The sequence below is a fragment of the Callorhinus ursinus genome, unplaced genomic scaffold (genome assembly GCF_003265705.2).
Source record: "Callorhinus ursinus isolate GAN/ISIS: 27379988/994484 unplaced genomic scaffold, GSC_fseal_2.0 scaffold6, whole genome shotgun sequence".
Taxonomy (NCBI): Eukaryota; Metazoa; Chordata; class Mammalia; order Carnivora; family Otariidae; genus Callorhinus; species Callorhinus ursinus.
Genome location: NW_027397068.1, coordinates 35392441 through 35409899, shown reverse-complemented (window position 1 = coordinate 35409899; position 17459 = coordinate 35392441). Strand labels below are relative to the sequence as shown.

The 17459-nt window shown below is 33.7% G+C and overlaps 1 protein-coding gene across 1 annotated transcript in view; it reads right to left on the bottom strand.

The window, feature by feature from the left end:
- Positions 1-17459, bottom strand: part of KPNA5 (karyopherin subunit alpha 5) — a 52871-nt gene that overhangs the window by 4697 nt on the left and 30715 nt on the right. The window contains exons 9-13 of the mRNA XM_025864741.2: positions 10051-10214; positions 8011-8089; positions 6278-6403; positions 4916-5043; positions 2081-2259 (exon numbers count right to left, since the gene is read on the bottom strand). Coding sequence (XP_025720526.1) covers positions 2081-2259; positions 4916-5043; positions 6278-6403; positions 8011-8089; positions 10051-10214 — 676 coding nt within the window. The remainder of the gene's footprint in view (positions 1-2080; positions 2260-4915; positions 5044-6277; positions 6404-8010; positions 8090-10050; positions 10215-17459) is intronic.

The following is a 17459-nucleotide window of genomic DNA, read 5'->3' as shown; positions in this document are numbered from 1 at the left end:
TTAACCAAGGAGGTGAAAGACCTGTACATTGAAAACTATAATGAAAGAAACTGAAGATGATACAAATAAATGGAAAGATATTCTGTGCTCATGGATTGGAAGAATTAATATTGTTAAAATGTCCATACTACCCAAAGCAATCTACAATCTACAGATTCAATATACTCTGTATCAAAATACCAATGGCATTTTTCACAGAAATAGAACAAATAATCCTAAAATTTATGTGAATATATATATACACACACATATATATTAAAGATTTTATTTGTTAGAGAGAGAGCACACAGAGGGAGAGTGAGAGGGAGAAGCAGACTCAATAAGCAAAGAGCCCAATGTGGGGCTCAATTCCAGGACCCGGGGATCATGACCCGAGCTGAAGGCACACTTAACTGAACCACTCAGGTGCCCCTATATTGAAGCACAAAGAACCCCAAATAGCTAAAAGCAATCTTAAGAAAAAGAACAAAGCTGGAGGCATCATACTCTGACTTCAAACTATACTATAAAGCTATAATAATCAAAACTTACTGGCATAAAAACAGATCAATGGAATGGACTAGAGAGCCCAGAAAGAAATCCACATATAAAATCAATTAATTTACTACAAAGGAGCAAAGAATGTAACATGCAATGGGGAAAGGGCAGTCTCTTCAAAAAATGGTGCTGGGAAAACTGGACAGTCACATACAAAAGAGTGAAACTGGGCCCCTAACGTATACCGTACACAAAACAAACTCTGAATACATTATTTGAATGTAAGATCTGAAACCATAAAAGTAGAAGAAAACATTGGTGATAAACATTTGACACTGGTCTTGGCAATATTTTGGATTTGACACCAAAAGCAAAGGCAACAAAAGTCAAAATAAACAAGTGGGGATTACATCAAACTAAAAAGCTTCTGCACAGCAAAGGAACCCATCAACAAAATGAAAAGATAACCTACAGAATAGGAGACAATATTTGCAAGTCATATACCTTAAGGAGTTAATGCCCAAAATATATAAAGAACTCAGCACCAACTCAACACCAAAAACAAGCAATTTGGTTAAAAAATGGGCAGAGGATCTGAACAGACATTTTCCCAAAGAAGACAGATATCCAACAAGTACCTGAAAAGGTGTTCAATGTCAGTAATCATTAGGGAAATTTAAATCAAAACTACAATGAAATAATTACCTCACCATCTGTTAGAATGACTATTATCAAAAAAACTAGAAATAACAAGTGTAGATGTGGAACAAATGGGACCCTGGTGCACTGATAGTAGGAACGTAAATTGGTGCAGCCACTACGGAGGCTCTTCAAAAAATTAAACTACTCCCCCAAAATAGAACTACCACATGATTTAGCAATTCCATTTCTGGGTATTTATCCAAAGAAAATGAAAACACTAACTAGAAAAGACATCTGTTACCCCCATGATCACTGCAGCACTATTTACAGTGGCCAAGATATATAAGCAATGTGTTTACTGATGGTGAATGGATTTAAAAAAAAAACTGTAGTATATATATGTATATAATAAAATATTATTCAGCCATAAAAGGAATGATATCTTGCCATTTGTGACAACATGGATGGACCTTGAGGGCATTATGCTAAATAAAATAAGCCACACAGAGAAAGACAAATACCATATAATCTCACATATATGTAAAATCCAAAAACAAAAAACAAAACAAAACAGAATACCAAGCTCATAGATACAGAGAACAGACTGGTGGTTGCAGTGGGGGAAGTTGGCAAAATGCGTGAAGGAAGTCAAAAAGTACAAACTTCTAGTTATAAAGTCATGGGATATAATGTACGGCATGAGGACTATAGTTAATATTGTATTTTATGTATGTTTAAGTTGCTAAGAGAGTAAATCTTAAAAGTTCTCATCGTAAGAAAAACATTTTGGAACTATGTATGGTAATGGTTGTTAACTAGACTTATTATGGTGATCATGATAGTTTTACAGTATATACACTGAATCATTATGCTGTACACCTGAGACCAACTTGTAATGTTATATATCAATTAAAAACAAAAAGACTTGACTATAATGATACATTTTGAACAGACTGCTTACCATATGCTTCTTCAATGAGAGCACAGTATGGATTAATGCCTATTCCATTCTGCTTAGATTCTTGTTCTCCAAGACGTAAAATATTTTCAAGTCCATTTAAAGCCACTTGGACTATTTTAGAGTCCATAACAGTCAATAGGTCACAAAGTGGTTTAATGCAACCTAAGGCTACCAAATACCTTCAGAGTGATTTAAAAAAAAAAAGTAGAGAAAAAAAACATTTAAAAAGACTTAAGTATTATTTATAGCAAATATTCTTCAGTGAAATGTTCTACAAACAATTAAGAAAAGTATTTTTATACAAACTCAAACATTAAAACATTTAAATTTTCACTTACATAGGAACCTGAAAACTTCTTTCTACTCTATTTTCATTTAACATAATTAGCAATAAATGAGATAACAAATATTACAAAAATATACATACAAGCAAATAGGTACCTGGGCTGTTTCTGCATGGCATATGAGGAGTACTAAGAATAATAGTGGCTTCAAGGTGCTACTATTTAAAGGTGAGCTTATGTACACACACTGGGGTCATATGGGAGTAGGTAGAAATGAAGAGGGAGAAGGGATATTCAAATCATATTTCCCATAAAAACAATCATAGCTGATGCTCTAAAATACCACCTGTGCTTCAGAAGCATATAGAAGGCTTCTAGGACTATCATAACACAATTAAAAAAAAAAAAAAGAAGAAGGCTTCTAGGAGCAAAACATGCAAATAATTTTAATAAACAATGTTCACAAAAGTTATTCCACTCATTTTTTAATACTCTGTCCTTTTCTAGTTTTTATTAGCTCTTTTCCATTCTCTATAATATAAAGTAACTGATTTATTTACTTGGAAAAAAGTCCATTAAGGCTAAAGGAAAAAAAGATATACTGAAGCCAGACTGCATGGCTTCAAGTCCCAATTCCACTCCTTATTAGCTGTGTGACCTTGAGTGACTGCTTTGTGCCTCAGTTTCTCCATCTTAAAATGGGGATAATAACAGTACCAAGCTCAGAGAGTTGCTATAAAAACACAGTTAAGCATTCAATAAAAGTTAGTTTCTACTTTCCTTTTAAAAAAAAAATACATACCTTCACTAGAGCACTCACTTGCCATATACTATACTATAACTAATCAATATATTTGTTGAATGAATATCTCATAGCGGTATGAAGTTAAAGGACATAAAATATATGAAAGTACTGGATACTCTCCTGGCACTCAATAACTAAAATGACTTAGCACAGCAACGGGCAATATCAGACATTCAATAAATATTAATGGTATGCATGCTGAAATCAATCTGAGATTCAAGATCTCCTCCCATATTTGTAGAATTAATGAAATTTTGAAAATGGTTAGAAAAAATAATGATCTCAGTTTGGACACTTGATTCACATCAATAAATTTAAGTAATAATATATGGACTAGACATAATAATGAAAATAATTTGAAAAAAATACAACTATTTGTAGGTGAACAAAGAAACTTTGGTTCCCAAAGCAGATAAAAATTATATTAGTTTATAAAATAATGCAAGCTAGAACGGGGGAAGATCTTGTTTTATTACTCTTTATATTCATAACATAATGAGATGGAAATGTAATGGAAAGAGGTAGAATGGAAAATAAAAAGCAGAAGAGATGTTATCAACATACAGAAATATAAATCTAAAGACACCAAGATAATAGTACAAATGAAGGCAGTAAGACAAAGATCTCACAAGTTATTTCAAAATCCTCTCAGTGATTTGTAAAATAGTTAGTAGCCTTATTTCTTGTTTTATAAATTAAGACATAAATACTCATTAGAAGATACTTCCTAAACAGTCACTTCAAGAAACCTAAAAAGTCCTGAGTTTCACAGACAAATCCACAGAATAAGAAAATTCTGTAGGAAGTCAAGCTTTTATACAAGTGCGAAGTAGAACCTTGCTATGGGGGAAAAGAGAATAAAAGCACAAGATATTAAGAAATTTAGGAATCAATTCTGATCATAAAAGTTGTGATGATTACAAATAACAATGATAATACCAGGTAATCTTAGTAGAGAATTTAATGTTTAGGCACCATGTTAAGCACTGTAAATGAATCCCATTTAATTATCAAGAGACTACCATAAGGTATTATCTGTTAATCAAATTCATTTAAAAAATGAAGAAACTGTGGATTAGTTAGGTAAAATGGTTTTGTCAAGGTCACAAAACCTTTACTGAGGGAACAAGATTTTAAAGCAGCCTGACTTCAAAGCCCATATACCTAGTATTTATGTTGTTAGTAAAAGAAACAAGTAAACAACAAAAGGCCTATCAAAAAAGCTATCATAAAAAAGAAAAAAAGAAAACTAGTATAGAGAAAGAAAAGATACCATCCACAGGTAAGGCTAACAACTGACTAAGAGAACATCACTATACAAACAAATGTCTATTTCAGTATTTAATTTTATTTTTAATAATGATTTTAAATAAGTGGATGTTCAAATTCATTACTCATTTCTATATAATAAAGTCACATGCATGTGACTCTATTGGTATAAAAAATATTTAATGTCCATCAGAGTATATTTTGCAAATTAATATAAACTGTTCTTTTTCAGATTTTTAATCTCTGATTTTTCATAAATAGTCTGCCAAGGCAAGTGACGTTAAATATCCTTTACTGAAAAAACAAAACAAAAACTACTATGAATGAATAATACAACTGATGTAACAAATGCTTTCATTTCACATTAAAATGACTTACAAATAACGTTTTGGTTTCATCAACAAATAAAAAGTATGTAGTACTTCATTTTGTCCCATTTACATTTAAAAAAATAAATTAAAAAACTCTGTATCACACCTTATTTGTTCTGGAGTACCTCCTGATGTTGCATTAGTTATAGCCCAAGCTGCTTCTTTCCTGGTGCGAAACTCTGCTTTCTGAAGAATCTCAATCAAAACAGGAAAAATATTTGCATCTATAACAGCCTGAGGAGGAAAAATGATAAACAGTGCCAATACTGTTTTAAAAATGTTATTAAGTAGAGAAATTGTAAGACCCATTGGCTTTAAAATGTCATGTCACGCTTTTTGGAAATAAAAATCTTTGAAAATCTTTCTAATCTTTGGAAATCTTTCTAATTTTTTTTTTTTAAAGATTTTATTTATTTATTTGACAGAGAGAGAGACAGGGGAAGAGGGAACAGAAGCAGGGGTAGTGGGAGAGGGAGAAGCAGGCTTCCCGCTGAGCAGGGAGCTTGAAGGGGGGCTCAATCCCAGTTCCCTCGATCATGACCTGAGCTGAAGGCAGAAGCTTAAAGACTGAGCCACCCAAGCGCCCCTCTTTCTAATCTTCCAACAGTACTTTCAAGACTGGAAAATATATTAACAGAATATTAATTTTAAAGATGACAAAGCAGGGGCACCTGGGTGGCTCAGTTGGTTAAGCGTCTGCCTTTGGCTCAGGTCATGATCCCAGAGTCCCGGGACTGAGCTCCAAATAGGGCTCCCCATCTGCTTCTCCCTCTGCCCCTCACCCCGCTCATGTTCTTTCTCACTCTCTCTGTCTCTGTCTCAAATAAAAAAAATATTTAAAAAAATAAAATAAAAAAATAAAGATGATAAAGCACAAGTAATCAAGATTACTTGATCAAAATGGGCAAGTAATTTTTGACTCAAGAAGCCTGATAAGACCCTAATAAATCATTACTTAAAAGTTTTGAGAGGAAGATTATTACCTAACTTATTTAAAACTAATAAAAATCAGGGCGCCTGGGTGGCTCAGTTGGTTAAGCGACTGCCTTCGGCTCAGGTCATGATCCTGGAGTCCCGGGATCGAGCCCCACATCGGGCTCCCTGCTCAGCAGGGAGTCTGCTTCTCCCTCTGACCCTCTTCCCTCTCGTGCTCTCTCTCTCTCATTCTCTCTCTCTCAAATAAATAAATAAAATCTTTAAAAAAAAACTAATAAAAATTAATCCCTTTTAAGACTAGCCATATGTGTCCAGCACCGTGGGCAATTTTATACACACACCCACACACAATTCCTCCCTAGACCACTATAAATGAATGTTATTATTTTAAAGGAGAAAAGGCCATGTTCTGTAAAATCCTTTTCAAGAATTTAAGTAACTCATTAAAAAAAAAAGCACTGCTAAAATGCTGACTTTTGTCCAAACTGACTTAAGAGATCTTCCTGTTTTCTTAGATCTGAAAGGCGTTTACCTGAATCTGAGCTCTATTTCCAGCAGTGATGTTAGAAACAGTCCAGCAGGCTTCTTTTCTGATTGATTCCTTTGGGCTACTCAGTAAGTGTAAGAGACATGGTAATGCAGAGCAATTCAAAATTACCTGAAACAAAAACCAGAAATGGAAATAGAAAGTTTTATAGCAAAAAACTACAGAAAGATAGACTGATTTATAAAAATACAAAAATCACTCTTGAAAAACTAAATTAAGAAAAAAGAAATTCCTCTCAAAGTAAAACTTAGGTACTTGCTACCTTCTCCTCTTTCCACTTCGCCAAAACTTGGTGCAGTAAAGCGCTCTGTCAAACCACTAAATTGAGAATAAGCAGGACACCAGAGGTGTGTCCTTCATGTTTACGAATATACTCAAGAATTCAACTGGTACGACAATTCAAGAGAGATTTAGTGACTGGTCAGGATCCAAACTCTAGTTTTGCCAAATGAGATGATGAAAAAATGATGAAACAGTTTGAAAGTACCTAATTCCATAACTGGTAAGAAACCTCAATGTATAGAGTAAGTCAATTTTTTTCATTAAAATTTTTTACTGTTCTACTTTTCTTTTGTAAAGAAGTAGGTTCTGCTTTGTCCCTTTACATTCTTCATTCCATGGCATAATTAATTATGTTCCTATTTTCAGAATACCCACAATGATTTACATTAAATTTACTTGGTGAAGAATGTATGAAACAGTGTACCAAAATTCTGTTGAAGAGTGTTATGTTTATAAGGGCATTCTCATTTAAAGAGATATTTTAAATTAGTAACTCAAATTACTAAGGATCAACTATTTAATAACTAATATATCTAAATAGGATTAAATAAGATTAAACCTGAAAGATAATATGTAAATTAGTATAAAGTTTAAGTTATGGTGGCAAGCAAAGGAGAATCTAATGTGTGACAGAGTTTAAGTTTCTATCTTCAAGAAAGATTGCTCCAGATCTAAAGTCAATCTTGACATCACACCTTTTCTGGTATCTCACCATCCTCCAAAAGACAGAGAGACAGACAGACACACACACACATAGTTACTAACCAGGAAAATGTTTCCTTTCTATCTTTCCTTCCATTCCCATAATCTAGGTCTTCAATCTACTATAAAAGGACCTCCCATTTCCAACCAACCCCATGTTTAAACTATTTATAATTAATCACCCTTTCACTAACAGTTCCTTCTCCGGTCAAGCTTAATGTCTCTTAAATACAACCCACACATGTCTGCCTTTGTACCTATGTTCACATAAATCTCTTCTGGTTTACTAAAGTTCTCCCCCAACTTTAAGATATAGCTTTAATTCCGACTTCTTTATGGAATCTACAAAGATTTCTCAGCATAGTAATCTCTTTTTTAAACTTCCATAGCGTTTACTGACTAACTCTCAGCAAACATACACTAACTTGGGTAATTTGCTTTGCTTTAATATATATTTTCTCTTCAATTTTATTATAAATCCCTCAAGAGCCAACCTCCTATCTTGTACTTCTATATATCGATATAGATCTAGGATAGTGCTTTCACATACAGGTATTCAAGGTTGAGCACTTATCATCAAGAATATGCTGTCACATTATAGATGCCTATATAGTTATGGTAATGCTAAAGTCTTGATTAATATGTAACCAAGTATGAAGTATCTAGTATGAAACTAGATAAATTTCTTAAAATCCATTATCTTAACAATTTATCATATTAAAGTCTGAACTCACCTGTGTTTGAATATCATCACCAGTCACAATATTACCAACTGCTCTTAATGCAGGTGATACAACTTTATAATCATTGTGCCTAAAAATAATAAAAATATGAACTTACATACTATGCAAGAGTTAAAATTTACAAAAAATTTGCAAAAATTATACAAAATAGTCCTGTATACTCTTTACCCAGAGATCCCACTCAAGTTTCACTAATTATGCCAGTAATACTTCTGTAATAAAGAATCTAAGACAGGATTATGTATTAGACCCAATTGTCATGTCTCTAGTCTCTTTCAATTCAAAACAGTTCCTATTTTTTCCTTTACTTCCTGATCTTGACATTTATAATGATCATAAACCAAATATTAGGTTTTGTCCAATGTTTCCTCATGATTAAGATACAAATTATATACTTTTAGCTAGGATATCACAAATGCAACCATCTTTTCATTACATAGGATAGCATCTGATACCTGTTTTGTCCACAATAGTAGCACTGAACTCCAGTCACTTAAAATGGTGTGTGTCAGATTTTTCTACTTCAACATTACTGTTTTTCCCTTTATAATTAATATTTTTGAGAGGATATACTTTTAGACTATGTTAAATCCCATTCCTTATCCCACTTTCACCAACCACTACTTTCACCACTTCTTGATGTGTACTGTCTGAATTATTATTAATATTGTTGCCAATGGTAATTTTGTAATATCATCATTATATGCTTTTTCAGTCTATCTATTGATATACCTACTTATTTTGGTGTGGACTCATGGATTCCTATTTTATTCAATGCTCTAACATATTACTATAATTTATTTTAATGCTCAAATCATGCAAAGTTTGGAAGTTTGAACGGTAGGAGTCCCCTTAAGTGGGTTTCTGTGTCCTTTTGATATTTCTCCATTCTTTGAGTACTTATTACTTTATGGGGTCATCTTATTTTTTCTCAATGCCAGCCCTAGAATCAGCCATTTATCCAAGAATTTTGGTTCCTGTTAATGAAAAGTAGTTTTTAAAAACCAAGATTTGGTGTGTTCAGCTTTTTAGTAGAGAAGTGTCAGTACTCACAGGGCCTTTAAGAGCTTATGTGTGTGCGCACACACATATATCTATTTATTTCTACATCTCTTTATGTTTAAAGCCATGAGTTCACATTGATATCTCCAGTTCTCATCTAATACCATAATATTATTCTGGCTTTCCTCCTTTCTGTATTTGTATCTCCATTCTCTTAGAATAAGAAACTGGCTTCTGATCCAGCTAGGCTGTTATCCATCATGTGTTGTTCCAGCCTGCTTGCTATTCTGCTCTAATGCCATCCTCAAGCTTAAGCCCTGATCCCCTCATTGGACCTGCCTGCCTACCCTCCTCAGGTGTTGTCTTTGGACTAGAGCCACGACCCCTTATCAGACCTTTCTTCTTTGTGCCATCTGCTTTGTTTGAGCCTACCTAATGGCTTTTTGACAAAAGGAAGTAGTATAATAAATCTTTTTAAAGAAAAAGATAAAGAAACTATCTTTTTAAAACAAATTCTCTTAGTTTTTAACTTCTTTTATAAAAAAAAATCTGTTCTTTTTAAAGAAGGTAGCAATAATAGCCTAGCAAGTGAAATACTAAAACAAGTGAAATACTAAATGTTTTCACTTATATGGACTTTTACACAAATTAGTTACTGTAATGAACAACTAACTAGATTACTGGTTCTGTGAGAGCAGGTACCGAGTTCTATATTTCATTAACAATATGTTGTGCAATACTCTAGCGGGTAACAGGCATTCCATATATAACTGTTGAATTAAGTCCCTGACATTCATAAAAAGATTAAAACTAATGAAATACATTCACAAGATTATTAGTTCCAACTAAAGGATGAGATACAAATTTAAAAAGGTCAACTTTTCAGCATTATAGCTATTCTGAAAAGTGGGGTTGATGGCTTTTCAATTCTTCTGAAGATAGTCACTCTTGAGATATTTATAAGGCCATTACTCTACCTGCTAAATTTAATACACAATCATATAATTATTAATCATAAATTGTAGTTACATCAAAAGTTCCACCAATCTTCGACAGACTCCAGAATCAATGACTGCTTGAATTTTATCATTGGGTCCATCAGAAAGATAAGAAAGGGCCCAGCACACATCTGCTAATACATCTGGGTCACTGCTAAACAACAATCGTGACAAGACATTTAAGCAAGGTGAAACCTGGAAGAAAAGAGCCAATATTTAACAATTTTCTCTAAGACTGAGTTTCTTTAGGAAAATACAGAAACCCATTTTAAAACAAAAATTTAATGCTATAAAAATACCGGAGAAATTAAAACATTCTATTGTTTTAAAAAATTATGATCATATATATGAACATATAACCAATTGTTTCCAATTAATCTTTTTTTTGAAGATTTATTTATTTATTTTAGAGACAGAGAGAGAGGGCACAAGCTGGGGGAGGGAAAGAGGGAGAGAGGGAGAGAGAGAGAGAGAGAGAAAGCAGACTCCCCGCTGAGCAGTGAGCTCAACACAGGGCTCGATCTCAGGACCTGAGATCATGATCTGACCTGAAACTAAGAATCAGACGCTTAACTTACTGAGCCACCCAGGTGCCCCTCCAATTAATCTTACATTAAATAAGATATGTGGTAATTTAAAATTAAGAGTAATGAAATACATATTTGATATCCCCTATGTTTAAATCACACACATAACACACCCAAAAAAGGCATACCAAAGCTAAGAGAAGTAAAGATGTTTTAGTTAAGTATTTAATATGATCATGAAATATGATCCAACTGAAATAAACCTCACCCTACTTATTACATGTACATTATTGGAAACAAATCTAATAATCAGTTGAGGACTAAAGGTGTAGAAAATACAAAAAGAAGTCTGAAGGGTTTTTAAATGAAAGTCACTAATAAACTGCACTTCTTAATGTACCGAAACCCTGAATCTTCAATTACAAAAAAAGAAAAACCACATACATGACAACAGGTTTTAGTCCCCCTAGCATTAATATTACAACTACTTAGTTGTGAAATGAGCATATCACTTCACCTCTCTGAGACTCAGTTTCCAAATCTGTGAAACAAAGGCTGAATTAGACAAATTCTATGATCCTTCCTTTCTCAAATCAGACAGTCGTAGATTCACTAGCTGTATGACCATGGGAAAATTACCTAACATCTCTGAAACCCAATTTCTTCATTTATAAAAGAGGGATAAAACAGTACTGTTAAATTAGTAAGAATGCATGTAGCATCTTAGAACAGTACCTGACATATAGTAAGCACAGAGATGTTCGCCCTTTTTATTGCCATGATCAGTATTGATTCTATATTCCTTAAAGTTTTTTTTAAGAGTTTTTTTTTTTTAAGATTTTTATTTATTTATTTGACAGAGAAAGAAAGAGAAAGGGCACAATCAGGGGGAGCAGCAGGCAGAGGCAGAGGGAGAAGCAGCAGGGAGCCCGCTATGGGGCTCGATCCCAGGACCCTGAGATCATGGCCTGAGCCAAAGGCAGACGCTTAACCAACTGAGCCACCCAAACACCCCAAGTTGTTTTTTTTTTTTTAATCAGCAACCTAAAGTATCCCTCAGATAAGAGCTGTATACTAAATTTAGATGTGCCACAAATAAAGAGTAATGACAGCTTTTTTAAGGTTCTAGTACTTAAGATGAATTTTCTCTTTACCTCTATTTTAAAGATTGCCAGTACATAAACTATAACCTTCTGAAAATACTTATCTCTCTTCTCTGCTGGGCCCTTCTGTACGGATGACCCCAGGGCCCAGGAACAAAAAAAACAGTTTGCTTACAAAAAGATATGCTTGTAAGTTAGTAAAACAAATCTGCACAACTGGATCCTTTCCAAACAAACATGCCTTCACCCTTGCCAATGACCTCCTCTTCCTCAAACAGAGAAATGTGAGAATCATTTTTTAAAGCAAATATAAATTTTTGAGTTAAAAAAATCAGCATACTGATCCATATCTTTTTACTGATTTAAAAAATGAAGCATCACAGATTTCTAGTTTTAAGGGAGCAAAATAAAAACACTTCTGAGCCACTGTCTTCTCAGAAACAAGGGAAAGAAAGAGAAATACAAATTCGATCTCTGAGGAGTGCAGCAGACATCTGTAATCATGCCCATAATATATCAGGGACAGGATTATAAATGAGGAGAGAAAAGTGACACCTCTATGCCTGCAGAGGGAACTACCAATAAGAAGAAAGCTAATTTAAAAAAAGAAGAAGAAGAAAGCTAATTTATCCTCCAATCATCACCCCAAAGGGCCTCAAGAATCAGAGGTGCCAGCTATCACAGAAGGCACAGGAGAGCAATGATGCTAAAACAGAAAGAAAGCAAGCTTAAAAAGCTAAATGAGAAAGAGGTTAGACTATAGGTAGGTGTCTAACATTCTCAATGCTACAAAAGACTAGAGGTTTATTTTAAGGAGAAACTGAAAAACAAGAAGTGAACTACAGAAACTGAACTTGGGGTATCAGACATAGACAAGTTTGAAATAAAACATGAGAACAGAAATCACAGACATTAAGTAAAAGTTTACATACTGACTGATGAAAACCTCTAGTCCTCTTCCAATGCCCAACTCCCACATCTCCAGTAGTATTATCTACTCTACACCTCCACCCAATCTATTCACTTTGCAGGAGGAGACTGGAAAATCTGTCTCTGGAGAAACAGAATGGTCTCAGAAAACATATAGAAATTCTGAATTCCTCAAAGAAAACATGGTTCTGCCACCCGTTTACTCTATAATGAAGCCCATGAAAGGACAAGTCTATACACCCACCTCTATACCCATTTTCCATTTAGCTTTTAGTGTCTGCCTCCTAAGTATGTCCAGAGTGCCCAGGATCACAAATTATATGAGGAGATCTCCCAGTAAAAAAGGACTAAAACAAACAAACCACAAACAAAACAAAAACATACAAAGAAACAGAGACACCAGAAAAAAGAAAACTTCAAAAAAATTATAAATCCTCAGGAAATCAATTTGCTGGGTCCATAAAAAAAGCTATAACACCTATACAGAAAAGTCTATCTAAAGATGAGCAATCAGAGAACAAAAAAAATTCTTGAAAATATGATTGTAAAAATAAAAATTTCCAAAAAAATGTGAATGATAAAATCTCTCATAGAAAATCACAGAAAATTTACCCAACAAAAGTCTTAAGCCCTATTAATGTGAATTACACTGTAAGTTTGGAACACATAAGTAAACAAAAAGAGACAAAGATTCCTAACTCTAAGGAGTTTATATTTTAGTGGAAGAAAGATTTTTTTTTAAATTAAATAGGTAATAAATTTTTAAAAACATGTATTATGTTAAAAGATGCTAAGAAAAAATTGGAGTAAAATGTGGAGGTCAGTGGCTGGGGTAGTAAGAGATTACATTATTATGTAGGGTAGTCAGAGTACAGCTCATGGAAAAGGTAACTTATAAGCAAGCACTTAAAGAAAATGAGGGAATTATGTAGATATTAAGCATTAAATTGTAGGCCAGTGGTTCTCAAAGTGTGGTCCATGGACCCCTGAAGGATTCTTGAAACCTTGGAAGCAATCTTTAATGCCAAAATTTTCATAATTATACTAACACATAATTGGTCTTTTTCATTTTATTGACACTTACACTAAAGGTACAAAAGCAATGGTGGGTAAAACTCAGCATAAATCAAGGCAGTGGTATCAAAATGTACCACAGATCTTTGTATTCTTCATGTTCACATAATTGCAAAGAGGCGAGTGGGGGGAAGGGGGAGGGTGCCTATTTAAGAATTACCTTGTAGAAGCAGTAAAAATTACTAATTTTATTAAAACTCAATTCTTGAATAAATGTCTTTTGAAAACATTGTGAGATGAAATGGGAAATATGCATATATACACACACACATATATATACATATAAAATATATTTGCTGCCTATTTGAGAACCAACTGCAGATGTTAACATGATACTTCACCCCTACATCCTTCAGCATGTATCTCCTAAGAAAAATGGCATTTCTTTACATTCTTCTAAGACATTGTTATTGTCACATCCAAAATTTTTTCACTGGTACAATAGTATTATCTAAGGTCTAAAGCAAATTTAAATATTTTAATTTCAATCCATGATCTAATCAGTAAACACTGCATTTACTTGTTATATCTCACTAGTATCTTAAAAAAATCAGGTTTATTGAAGTATAAATTACAGTAAAAATAATTCTTTTTAGGTGTACAGTTCTAATGAGAGTTTTGACAAATACATTCAGTTGTACAGCTACCACCCAATCAAGATACAGAATATTTCTATCATCTTTAAAACTACCCTCCTGTCCCTTTCAGGCAATCACTGATCTGATTTTGTTTCTATAGTTTTGTCTTTTCCAAAATATTATATTAACAAAATATACAAGATATAGCATTTGTGTGTGGCTTCTTTTGTTTAGCTTAATTCTTGTGAAATTCACTCATGTTGTTGCATGTACCAGTAGCTTCTTCTTTTATATTGTTGAGTTATATTCCATCATACGAATGAAACATAATTTGTTTATCCATACACCAGCTATTGTACGTTTGGGTTGTTTCCAATTTTTGGTGATTATGAATAAAGCTCTCATAAACATTTTTGTACAGGTCTTTTTGTACACATACTATGTCCTATTCCTTGGGTAAGTACCATATTGCTAAATAGCACAGTAACAAACTGTGACACATCAAATATGTCATATTAGCATGGTAAATGACTTTTCTAATATGAAGTCCTTCTACAAGTATTAATTGGGATTCTTCTGTTAAAAAGAGCTTTCTTTCCCCATTTTTAGTATTAGGATAGACTCACAGATTCTTTTTTTTTTTTTTTTAGATTTTATTTATTTATTTGTCAGAAAGAGAGAAGAGAGTGCGTGCACACACAAGCAGGGGAAGCAGCAGGTAGAGGGAGAAACAGACTCCCTGCTGAGCAGGGAGCCTGATGTGGGACTCGATCCCAGGACCCTGGGATCATGACCTGAGCCGAAGGCAGACGCTTAACAACTGAGCCACCCAGGCGCCCCCAAGGAAAGGAAATACTTTTAATACATTGAATAAAAAGAATCTGGGGTGCCTGGGTGGCTCAGTTGTTAAGGCTCAGGTCATGATCCCAGGGTCCCGGGATCGAGTCCCACACAGGGAGCCTGCTTCTCCCTCTCCCTCTGCCTGCCACTCCTCCTGCTTGTGCTGTCTCTCCCTGTGTCAAACAAAAAAATAAAATCTTAAAAAAAAAAAGTATTTCCTTTCCTTAATTCATCTTGATCCTCAAATAGTACCAAATTTGGCTAGAGGAACCCCTACCTGAATATACTTCAGAAGTAGAGCCAACAGGATTTACTGATGCAGTGAATGTAGAGAATGAGATAAAAGAGAAAGCAGGCAAAAAATGTTAAAGCACCTCATTTAATAATGGAAGACGAAATTCTATTAACTGATAGGAAAGACTGTTGGTACAGAAGGTTCTGGGGGAAAAGAACAGGAATTACATTTTAAATATGTTAGGTTTAAGATGTCTATTAGATATCCAAATAAAGATGCTGAGTTTGGAGTTAAAAAGAAGATCTGAGCCAAGCACTGAAATCTGGAAGTTGCTGGCATGTGGATGACATTTAAAGTCACAGAATGGGCAATATCAATAAGGAATTGAATGCAGATAAAGATAAGAAAAAGCCAAAACCATTCACTTTGTACTCTCAACTTTAGTAGGAAGAAGAGAAGAGGAACTAATATATGAAACTGAGAAGGAGCAATCACTGAGGTAGAAGGAAAACTTAAGAGAGTAGTGGCCTGAAAACCAAGTGGAAAAAAATTACATAGGAAGAGAGAGTGATCAAATATGTCATATGAAGGCAATAGCTCAGGTAAGATGAAGACTGAGAAATCACCACTGTGATGCAGCAAGTCATTTAAGATGAGGTCTAAACACTGACCCCTGTATTTCACAATGTGAAGACACATGTGCCCTTAGTGAAAGCAGATTCAGTGCAGTGACTGAGGGAAAATTCTGACTGGAGAGGATTCAACAAGAATGAAAGGAGAGAGAGTAGACAATGAGAATAGACAAATGAGGAATTTTGCTATAAAAGGAAGCAAAGAAATGGGGTGGAAATAAACATGGGAGCTAACAGGGCTTTCAGGGACTAAGAAAAGATTTAACATGAGAGAAATAACAGTATATTTTTATAGTATTGAGAATGATGTAGGAGAGAGTAAAACAATTACTAATGTTGGAGAGGAAAGGAGTGATGGACCTGGAGCAATGACCCCAAATGGGAAAACAGAAAGCTATGTAGTGTCCAAACAAATGAACTGACTTTATAAAGAAGCGTGGCTAAAGTAACCAACAATGACAGGAATGTATAGCAGTACAAATGATGACAAGATGGCAAATGTAATGACGGTAGTAATCTATGGAAGTTCTTTTCAGAGTGCTTCAATTTTCTCAGTGAAGAAGCAGGGTCATAAACTGAGAGTGAGGATGGAGAAGGAAGCAGAGGTAGGATGGAGGAGAAAATAAAAAACAGTCTCCTAATTGAAAAATCCTTTCTTTTTTTGCCAGCTATTAAAGTAGTATCTACCATTATAAATGTGAATTGACCTGAAATTAAGATAACCACATGGCTTCTCAAGATTCATATAACTTCTCAAAGTCCTTAATGTTCCATTAGATATCTCATAAAGGCAATCATTTTTTAAAAGGAAGCTTAGAAAATTGTGGTTTAGACTACCAGTTTTACAAATTATAAATTTTATAAATTTCAGTTTTTTTCAAATAAGCAATTCTTCAGGAAAAGCATCTCTATGAGACAGTTTTTAAAAATGAGTCCTTTATAATAAAGTAGATGATTGTTATTATAAAAATTTAAAAAAATCTTTACTGCTTGTCTATGGCTACAGAAGTCTTAAAAAACCATGTAATATAATTACACAAAAAGATCTCAAAATTTAACAATGCCTAAAAAAAATTCCAACACTATTACTAAGTAGAAAAAAAAGAAAAGGAAATATGGCATTTTAAACTAATTATATATTTACAACTATTATCACATAATTATTATCTCAACATATACACATAGAGATGCACACTATTTTAAAAGCAAAGGGTAAAAACCTCCAAATTCTTAAAAGGAATGTATTTTAAAGAAATTTAAAATGAAAAGCAATGCATAAACCAAAGTTCACTGAGTAAAAACTCAATCAAAACAGTTATCCCATACCATTTTTAAGAGGTAAAATAAAGAAATTACTATAATTGCTAAAACCATGAATCTATATACAATTAGCAAGCCAATTCTACATATGCAAGTTTAAACCTACAAATAGCTGGTGAAGGATTCACCATCATGAGTTGAATTGACCCTTATTATCTCCTCAGACAAAATATGAACATTTTTTTCCTTTCAATTCTATAA